The sequence below is a fragment of the Penaeus japonicus genome, unplaced genomic scaffold (assembly GCF_977035675.1).
Source record: "Penaeus japonicus unplaced genomic scaffold, GWHDUDI00000001_assembly GWHDUDI00000021, whole genome shotgun sequence".
Classification (NCBI taxonomy): Eukaryota; Metazoa; Arthropoda; class Malacostraca; order Decapoda; family Penaeidae; genus Penaeus; species Penaeus japonicus.
Window position 1 is genome coordinate 29,254,450 of NW_028234423.1, and position 10,000 is coordinate 29,264,449.

The 10,000-nt window shown below is 41.4% G+C and overlaps 2 protein-coding genes across 2 annotated transcripts in view; one reads left to right on the forward strand and one right to left on the reverse strand.

Annotated features, from left to right (window-relative positions):
* Positions 1 to 1,471, forward strand: part of LOC122246431 (E3 SUMO-protein ligase PIAS2) — a 6,789-nt gene extending 5,318 nt beyond the window's left edge. The window contains exons 6-8 of the mRNA XM_086549128.1: positions 1 to 136; positions 322 to 530; positions 1,461 to 1,471. The exon at positions 1 to 136 is cut by the window's left edge and continues 99 nt beyond it. Coding sequence (XP_086405254.1) covers positions 1 to 136; positions 322 to 530; positions 1,461 to 1,471 — 356 coding nt within the window. The remainder of the gene's footprint in view (positions 137 to 321; positions 531 to 1,460) is intronic.
* A 3,086-nt stretch (positions 1,472 to 4,557) lies between these two features.
* LOC122246430 (succinyl-CoA:acetate/propanoyl-CoA:succinate CoA transferase) overlaps positions 4,558 to 10,000 on the reverse strand; it is a 14,930-nt gene continuing 9,487 nt past the window's right edge. The window contains exons 4-9 of the mRNA XM_043005000.2: positions 9,482 to 9,577; positions 9,113 to 9,296; positions 8,128 to 8,343; positions 6,987 to 7,124; positions 6,661 to 6,789; positions 4,558 to 6,381 (exon numbers count right to left, since the gene is read on the reverse strand). Of these exons, the coding sequence (XP_042860934.1) occupies positions 6,194 to 6,381; positions 6,661 to 6,789; positions 6,987 to 7,124; positions 8,128 to 8,343; positions 9,113 to 9,296; positions 9,482 to 9,577 (951 nt within the window). The 3' untranslated portion in view covers positions 4,558 to 6,193. The remainder of the gene's footprint in view (positions 6,382 to 6,660; positions 6,790 to 6,986; positions 7,125 to 8,127; positions 8,344 to 9,112; positions 9,297 to 9,481; positions 9,578 to 10,000) is intronic.

Genomic DNA, 10,000 nt, shown 5'->3' on the forward strand with positions numbered 1-10,000 from the left:
CGTGTCGAGCGTCCACTTGCAAGCACATCCAGTGCTTTGATGCACTCGTTTACATCCGGATGAACGAGTGCAAACCCACTTGGATCTGCCCCGTGTGCAACTGCCCCGCCCACTTCTCCGACCTTCTGATCGATGGGTGAGGGTCTAAAAGCATCGTATTCTCTTATGATCTGATATGCTGCTTAAAATTCAGTGTTTATGTTAGTCTACGTTTATTGTATGTGGGAATAATAGCAGAAGTAGTAAAGGCTTAGAATTCGCCACCAAAACTTATCAAGGATAGTGTTGCCATTGAAACTTGAAACAATGTTGTTGTTACAGGTATTTCCAAGATATATTACGAAAGGACAAGAGCAGCACGAAGATAAAGTTCCACAGCAATGGCTCCTGGTCCCCCGTGTCCTGCAACGAGTCCAAGGAACCTGCACAGGATGTTACAAAGAATAATCCTGCGTCCAAGAGGAAGCTTTCTGACGTTGATGAAGTGGTTGTGATTGACCTAGACGACGAGGAGCCACCGAGACCAAAAGGTAGGCCTATCCATCCTACCCTAGAACAGTTTTTATCAGGAGCGTCTCCCCCGAATGAGCTTATTTGCTAGTTTATAATGTCCAAAAGGCTTATTCAAAATTGTTCATTTTACAAGAAATCTCGTCCTGGAGGTATATCAGCAATAGCTGATATGCAACTTCCTCTGCATTATCATATTTACTGTATGTTCGCTTCTAGTGGTGACGTATGGTAAAGTAGCTTTTTTATTTCATTTTTTGCGAGACAATGATTATAAGGAAAGAAGCGGGGTAAACAATTGTTTTGGGTTAGCAGTGGATAACTTTCCAATGCAACTGTCCGAGACGTGAACAGCGATGGGCCTTCAAAGAGTCACACCTGCCGCACGCAAACGTATTTTTTTTTCCTGTTAATACTAACTCAAACAATTTTGTTTTTGGGTTTAAAAGGGCTAGCGATACATAAAAATGGGGAAAAAAAAAAAAAAAAAAAAAAAAAACCTTCCCCAAGACAAAACCCCTGTTCATATTTGTAGTTAACATTTTAAGAGGTCCTGGTACCTTGTAAACAAAAAAGTTCCTATGTTGAGGCCCAACATGAGTGGCGGAGGGTGATTATTTCTGTTCTAATTCCTCTTGATTAAGCCTCCGCACTTGGAACCACAGATTTAAAAAGTGTCTGGTTAAGCATGTGTATTGGTTTCAATTCATGGGGAAAATATCGGAGCTAACGAGCGTAACAAAGGAAATGTTAAATTACTGACGTGAATAGATTAATATTCAGGAGGTTGAGCATGATGTAATTTAATGTAAATTTTCCATTAAATGAGAATAAGCTTAGAGAGTACACAACCACTCCTGCTCTGTGCTCATGAATCTTTGAGTCTGTCACTTAATGACTAATATGCCTATAGGACTATCAATTTAATATTACTAATCCTGCCTCCACAGTCACGCCATAAAGGTTCCTTAACCACAAGATGAAGACATTCAAGAATTAATTATTTTTTAAACATATAATTTGGCAAAGATGGGGGATTCCGCAAAAAATGCTACTACACCCGCGGGTTTCACTACCCACTACTACTCTACAATTTTTATACTACCTTTAATTTTCTGCTACTACTTCGGGTGCTACAGCTCAATACTACTACTCTAAAAACTCTGCTAAATCCTTTTCCCCTACTACCTTCTCTAAACTACTATTTACTTCTCTCTATACTGCTTTACAAATGCTACTACGAAAATTGGCTACTATTCTGCTACTACATTACTCTGCCAAACACTACTCTAATACTACTACTGCTACACCCGCTGCTAAAATTTCTCTGCAACAGCTCCCACTGCTACTACCCACAATTTCTGCACTACCCAAACTTCGCTACACTTCTCTCTATTTCTGCGACTACTTTCGGGTGCTAATACTACTTCTCCTTTCTACTACGACTATTCGTTCTACCTAATACTATTCTGCTGCTAACCCCCTACTACTTCTCCTACTACCCCCACTATTCTGTTCTACCGCTCAAATAATTCTGCTTTCTACACTTCTCGCTACTACCAAAAACTTTCTGCTACATATTCTGCTGCCTTCCGCTTACTACTATTACAACTTGCTACAGCCTACCCGCTACTACTACACTTTAAACTACTCTATTTCTGCTCTACCTGCTACTACTACACTCTATTTCTGCTAATACTATTCGGGGCTACAGCTAAAATACCCAATTTCTGCTGCTACACTTCTCTGCTACTAAAATCTACTATTGTTTCAACTACGATACTACTACTACTGCTAATACTACTTCTGCTGCTACTACTACTACTGCTACAACTACTGCTACTACTTCTGCTGCTACTACTACTACTACTGCTAATACTACTACTGCTACAACTACTGCTACTACTTCTGCTCTTACTACTACTACTGCTAATACTGCTACTACTACTACTACTGCTAATACTACTTCTGCTACTACTACTACTGCTACAACTACTGCTACTACTGCTACTACTACTTCTGCTGCTACTACTTCTGCTACTACTACTACTACTACTGCTACAACTACTGCTACTACTGCTAATACTACTTCTGCTGCTACTACTACTACTGCTACTACTACTTCTGCTGCTACTACTTCTGCTGCTACTACTACTACTGCTACTGCTACTACTGCTACTACTACTTCTGCTGCTACTACTTCTGCTGCTACTACTACTACTGCTACTACTTCTGCTGCTATTACTACTACTACTGCTAATACTACTTCTGCTGCTACTACTACTACTGCTAATACTACTTCTGCTGCTACTACTGCTACTACTACTACTACTGCTACAACTACAGCTACTACTGCTAATACTACTTCTGCTGCTACTACTACTACTGCTACAACTACTGCTACTACTGCTGCTACTACTACTACTGCTACAACTACTGCTACTACTACTACTGCTAATACTACTACTGCTACTACTACTACTATCTGCTACTACAACTACTGCAACTGCTACTACTGCTGCTGTTACCACTAATACTGCTACTACTACCTACTACAGCTACTATTATACTTACTGCTACTACTACTATATACAACTATGCTACTACTACGACTCTGCACTTACTACTACTGGCTACTTGCTACTACTACTTACTGCACTAACTAAAACTGCTACTACTACTACAACCTGCTACTACTACTACTACTGCTACAACTACTCTACTACTACTGCACTACTGCTGCTACTACTACTACTGCTGCTACTTACTACTGCTAAAACTACTACGCTACTACTACTACTGCTACAAACTTACGACTGCTAACTACAACTACCCCAACTACGGCGACTAGTACTACTACTACTAGTACTACTGCTACTACTACTTACTGCTACTACTACGACTCACTACTACTACTGCTAACTACACTACACTAACTGCTAAAACGACTACTGCTAACTACTACGACTGCTTACTACTACTGCTAACTACTACTACTGCTACTGCTACTGCTTCTGCTACTACTACTATACTACTGCAACGACCCACTACTACTGCTACTACTACACTGCTACACTGCTACTACAAACCACTGCTACTACTACTACTCTACTACACTACGGCTACTACTACTACTACTAGCACTACGAACTACTGCTACTACTACTACTGCACTACTACACTACTGCACTACTACTAATAACTGCTACTACTACTAAACTGCAAACTACTACACTCTACAACTACTACTAACTGTCTACTCTACTACGACTACTACTGCTACTACTACTCCTGCTACTACTACTCCTGTAAATACAATACAGCTATCGTGTCTTCTGACTACTACTTTACTGTTAACTGCTTGGGGAGGCGAGGGACGAGGGTACTGGGGGAGATCTGTGAGTATCAACACTACTACTAAGTTGCTACGACTACTCGAGCTTGAGCTCTATACACAGGTTCTACTAATATACTACTGTGCACTACTACTACTACTGCTACTACACTACTAAGACTAACTTCTGCTACTAACTACTACTGCTACTACTGCTGCTACTACTACTACTGCTACAACTACTGCTACTACTACTTCTGCTGCTAATACTACTACTGCTAATACTACTTCTGCTGCTACTACTGCTACAACTACTGCTACTACTTCTGCTGCTACTACTGCTACTACTACTACTACTGCTACTACTACTGCTGCTGCTAGTTCTTCTTCTTCTGCTACTACTACTACTGCTACTACTGCTGCTAATACTACTACTGCTACAACTTCTGCTACTACTTCTGCTGCTACTACTACTACTGCTTCTACTACTGCTACTACTACTACTGCTACAACTACTGCTGCACCAACACTCTAAACATACACAGATAAATAGAAGTAAAGAACGGAGATAACAATCTATGTTCTGTAATCTCAGCAAATTGGACGATCCGATTCTTGTTTTGATTCACTGTTCGAAAAACAAAAACAAAAACAAAAACTTTTATTCTAGTGCAATTCGTCTTTTCAAATGATGAAGTTTCAATAATGTGAAGTAGCTTTTCCCTTATTTATTAAATATAGCATATACGTGAAACTATAAGTGTTACACATAAAACATAGGTTATCAAAGTACAGACTTGCAAAAACAGACGAAACAAAATATTTTGATAAGGTCTATGCAACCCTATTTTAGCGAGTAACATCATACCACATATTGGTCATGTGTATTCATGAAATTAACTTTCACAGTCTCCTTGATTTGTAATGCAATTCGATACATTTGCTTCTAGATGTTTATTTCAAAAATAATTTAAAAAGAAAAAAAATATAGCAATCACGAGAGAAGAGTAAGAGAAAGAAAAGGTAACTCTTGTAAACATTTCAAGTATTTCCTCAGAACAATAACAATAGATGGATATTCTGAAATATGTTTTTTGATATAATCTATAAAATAATTATCTCTGGGAAGACTACCTGACAAAACTATTGCGATATCGGAAGAAAATATATTCTACCAAGTTGAACATTAATCCCTTATATATGTGGATAGATAGAGACAGATTAATGATGTTTACGCAATAACCAGCTATTTCTCGACGTTCTTCGCTGGTTTCCAAAACCATTCACGGAAATCTGTATATGATAGCGGTAATGAATACTTCGTAACATTGACGCATTTGGTTCCGGGTTGAGTTCGGTCGAATGTTACAAAGACCGCCGGGAGATGGCAGCACAATGGAGAGCACACTTTTTTTTCTTTTGGCCAAGAAACAGAAGACTTCCTAGCTTCTTTTGCATGTTCTTTGTTATAAATCATGCCCTTCCTTACGTCATTATGAATGGGAAAGTCATTACACTATTAAATCCACATATCTAAATAAACTAATCAATATCAAAACGTATTTATTGTCCAAAATGAAAAATAAATTAAGGAATCGGATTTTTTTTACGAAGGCCGATCTTCAGAACTATACCGAGCCCTTGCCATCCTCAAACCATGAATGAAACTACAAGTTAATGAACTCTCATCAGACTTTACTCTCAGGCATTCATAAGACATCAACAATAATTTCTTAATGATAGAACGTGATTATCTGGAGGTCCACATAATAAATAAAAGATACTACTTCATATTCACAAAATTTCGTGGACCTTAGTGTTTATTTTGGGGGTTCAAATGAGTCTCGTTGGGAATCGCTGCTTTAGAAGAGAGATCGAGATATGTATTTACTTTTGTATTGTATTTCTTTGTAATGAATATACTGCAATGAATTGTATTGCATGCAGCAGTAATATGGCATTTTGGGTTTACGTTTGAAAACTAGACTTTACACCCGTGGCATCATATGATAAATAAAATATATGTCATGAACAATATGCATATGATGTGTGTGTGAGGGGAGGAGGGGGAGTATGTGTCTGTATATGGATATGTGTATGTGTATGTGTCATTGTTTGTGTCTGTGTCTGTGTCTTTGTCTATGTCTGTCTGTCTGTCTCTTTGTCTGTGTCTGTCTGTCTGTACCTGTGTCTTTCTCTGTGTCTGTCTGTCTGGGTCTGTGTCTGTACAAAATGAAGTATTCCATAAATATTCATCCCTGGATAAATCCTTAATTATGCTTATTGCCAAACGCTCAGCACAAACACCTCTCTCAGTCACACCTCGCAACCTGAGACGACCCCCCCCCTTTACTCAGGCGAGGGCATACACTTGAGCCTATCGAAAGCGGCCTTCTCGAGAGCTTCTCTGTGGTCGGGGTGGGCGATGCCAATAAGGGCATAGGCTCTCTGCCTCAGGTTCTTCCCGAAGAGGTACGCGATGCCCCACTCGGTCACCAGGTAGTGCAGGTGCGCTCGGGTCGTTACCACGCCTCCACCTGCAAAGGACATCGAGTGCCACTTAGACCTATCGAAACATGGGTCTCTGTGTGTGCTACGATTTGATTTTGTTTAGTCATGCTGTAAAAAATCTTGGTGGTAATCTTAATGAAGTGCGTCGCTCTTTATATGATTTGAAATCCGTTAAATGAAGTGAAATCTTAAATTATCATAACATCATAAACTCTTGCATTACTTAGGATGAAAATGTCAAAGAGAATTCTCGTAATGAATGTACACAGTGACCTAGTTAAGGTCACAGAGGAGTGTTTCCTTACCTTGCTTCAGGAATGGTACGATCTTGGATTCCCCCCTCGATGTGGTGGAAGGCATGGCCAAGATTGGCTTGCCCAGCCCATCCCGTCCAACGGCCGCACCCCTTATGAAGTCCACCTGGCCACCCACACCTGCAAATACGTACAGAAACACACGTAATACAAGTGGGTATCATACACTTCGTACCACGCATTTCTTACTCCACACATTATAAACGAAGCAAAGTACAAAACTAACTGGAACATCCCCATCCTTCAATTTCAGACAGCTTAAACGGACACCCGACAGCTTTTTTCCGTGCGCACACACTAAAGCGAGCGAAACCAACCTGAGTACATCCGGGTGCCTATGGAATCGGACACGACTTGTCCCGTCAGGTCCACCTCGATGCAGGAGTTGATGGCAGTCACCTTCGGGTTCTGAGCGATTATGGGGATGTTGTTCACGAAGGACACGTCGCACATCACTGCCGGGGAAAGTGGTGTGGTTATTGCAATGTGAATATATAGCCTGCTTTGCAATACCGATTTCTTTCTACAAGAAAATGTCACTTAGTCATAGTGTGTCTCTATACACATAAGAAAGATTGTATAGACACGAGAGAGCAACGACAGCGAATAAAAAAGACAGCCTTCACAGTTTCTTCTAGGAAGCAGATATGATGGCTTGTGTGGGAGAAAAATGGTGTGCAAATGAAAGGTTTGTTGGCTGTCAGTAGTGCAACTCGAAACAGAACTCGTCAAAGAATGGGAAGAAATATACAACAGTCCCAGTGGGTTTCATAAGAGCGTCTACAAAATCACCTAAAACAAAAATGTGGATATGCTTGAGGAGAAGAGGAAAAGGAACGAGAAGAAGAAGAAAAGGGCGGGAAAGAAGTAAGAAGACGAGAAGGAGAACGACGACGACCCAGAGGAAGGAGAAGAGGGTAGGTGGAGGAGGAGGAAGAAGAAAAGGAGGACGAAGAACAGAAGGAGAAGGAGAAAGAGAAGAAGAAGAAGAAGAAGAAGAAGGAAGAGGAGAAGGAGAAGAAGAAGAAGAAGAAAGACGAGGAACAGAAGAAGATGAAGAAGATGAAGAAGAAGAAGAAGAAGAAGAAGGAGAGTGAGGAGGAGGAGAAGAAGAAGAAGAAGAAGAAGATGAAGAAGAAGGAGAGTGAGGAGAAGGAGAAGAAGAAGAAGAAGATGAAGAAGGAGAAAGAGAAGGAAAAAAGAAGAAGAAAAGAAGAAGAAGAAGAAGAAGAAGAAGAAGGAGAAGAAGAAGAAGAAGAAAGGGGAGAGGGAGAAGGAGGAGAAGAAGAAGAAGGAGTCGAAGCAGGAGGAGAAGGAAGAAGTGGGGGTTTTAGTAGTGGAAGAGGAGGAAGAGAAAGTCTAGGAGGAGAACGAGGAGATATAAAGAAGAAAAAAGTAAGAAGAATTCAGAAGAAACACCCGAAAAGCCAAGCCCAACCCGAGGCCCGAGGTGCTTACCGACGAAGGGGTTATTGTCCACGAAGTCGAACAGCCTCCGCGTCCCTACGATGAAGCTGCCGACGATCTTGCCCGGGTGGTACTTCTTGTGGGTGTTGGTGATGCACCCCGCTTCCACCAGGTCCACCACGCCGTCGCTGAACATCTCCGAGTGGATTCCCAGGTCCTTGTGTCCCTTGAGAGAGGCTAACACAGCGTCCGGGATGTTGCCGATGCCTGAGGGAAAGGGGACAGGTCTTAATTAGGAGTTCATTTGATGGAGTTGATTTCGTTTAAGTGTTAAGGCGATGAGGGTATGGATGAGAGATTTGATGTATATAATTCGATATATGCTCTACGTTACTTCAGTATTGAATCGATGGATCTCGCTTTCTTAAAGATGAAGAAAAAAATAATAGAAAAAAGTGTGGCACCATGAATAGTTAACAGAAACCGACTGAAAAATACAGACATAAACAAATCGTATTTGCTTTCGTACAGGGCACCATTACACAACTATATAGATACAGGACAAATAACTTGTCACTAAATGTTATCGAATGTTATCGAATAGAGACTTCTATTTCATCAAACACGAAACATAAAGAAGTACACGAACTCCACTGACGTAGACAGAAGTATGATCCACCCAACCAATTCATCTAACGTGTGTGTGTGTGTGTGTGTGTGTGTGTGTGTGTGTGTGTGTGTGTGTGTGTGTGTGTGTGTGTGTGTGTGTGTGTGTGTGTGTGTGTGTGTGTGTGTGTGTGTGTGTGTGCGACTGTGCGTGTGCGACTGTGCGTGTGCGACTGTGCGTGTGCGACTGTGCGTGTGCGACTGTGCGTGTACGTGTGCATGTGCATTTGCATATGCGTGTGTGTACTCGTGTACGTGCGTGCGTGTATGTGTGTAGATCTAAATAGATAGACAAACAGACAATCCCGCCTAAACGAAACAAGCAACGCCCCTCGCACGCAGTGGCAACCAAAGACACGAACTTCCTCACCCATCTGCAGCGTGGCTCCGTTGTCCACCAGGTTCTCGGCGATGAGTCTGCCGATCTCATTCTCGACCTCGGTTCGTTTCTTGGGCTTGTGCTCCGGAAGGTTGTCGATCCCGTCCACCATAGCGTCAAAATGGCTCTTATGGATCACGCCGTCGCCGAAGGTCCGCGGCATACAGGGATTAACCTGATGGATGGAATTATCATGAAAATAATTATATTTTTTAGGAAAAAAAAGTCATGACTAAAGTCTTTCTTTATTTCATCTTATCTATTCGTCCATCTGTTCTGGATGTTTTTGCTTTATATTGCTTTATTTCAGCTATCCTTTTCCTCTCGTACCTCCAGCTTCTCCATCTCCATCTTACTCACCTGCCCAATGATGTACTTTGCGTTGATGACAGCTGCCCGGGCACAATCAACGCTCGTGCCCAGAGAACAGAAGCCGTGCTTGTCTGGCGGCGATACCTGCAGTTGCAAAATGTCTCATATATAATTCATTACAATTATAATACCTGACACCAAGCACACATCACAGCTGTCTCTGATATATATGTAAAATCCCACGTGCATCGCGAGAATATATGGATATTCACACATGCACATTATACAACATATTATACTCCTAAAACTGATCCACACCCTCAGCGAAAGGCCCTTGAGGAGCAATGCACTCTATATCCAGCTGATAATAACCGAGACAGGCGTGTCACAAGGACGTCGTCAAAACGTGACATATGCCATGTTACGTCACGTCAATTCAATCCAGCAAACCAAGAAGAACACCCTAATACACGGTACCTAAGCCATAAGTCACCCTAATACACGGTACCTAAGCCACAAGTCACCCTAATACACGGTACCTAAGCCACAAGTCACCCTAATAAACGG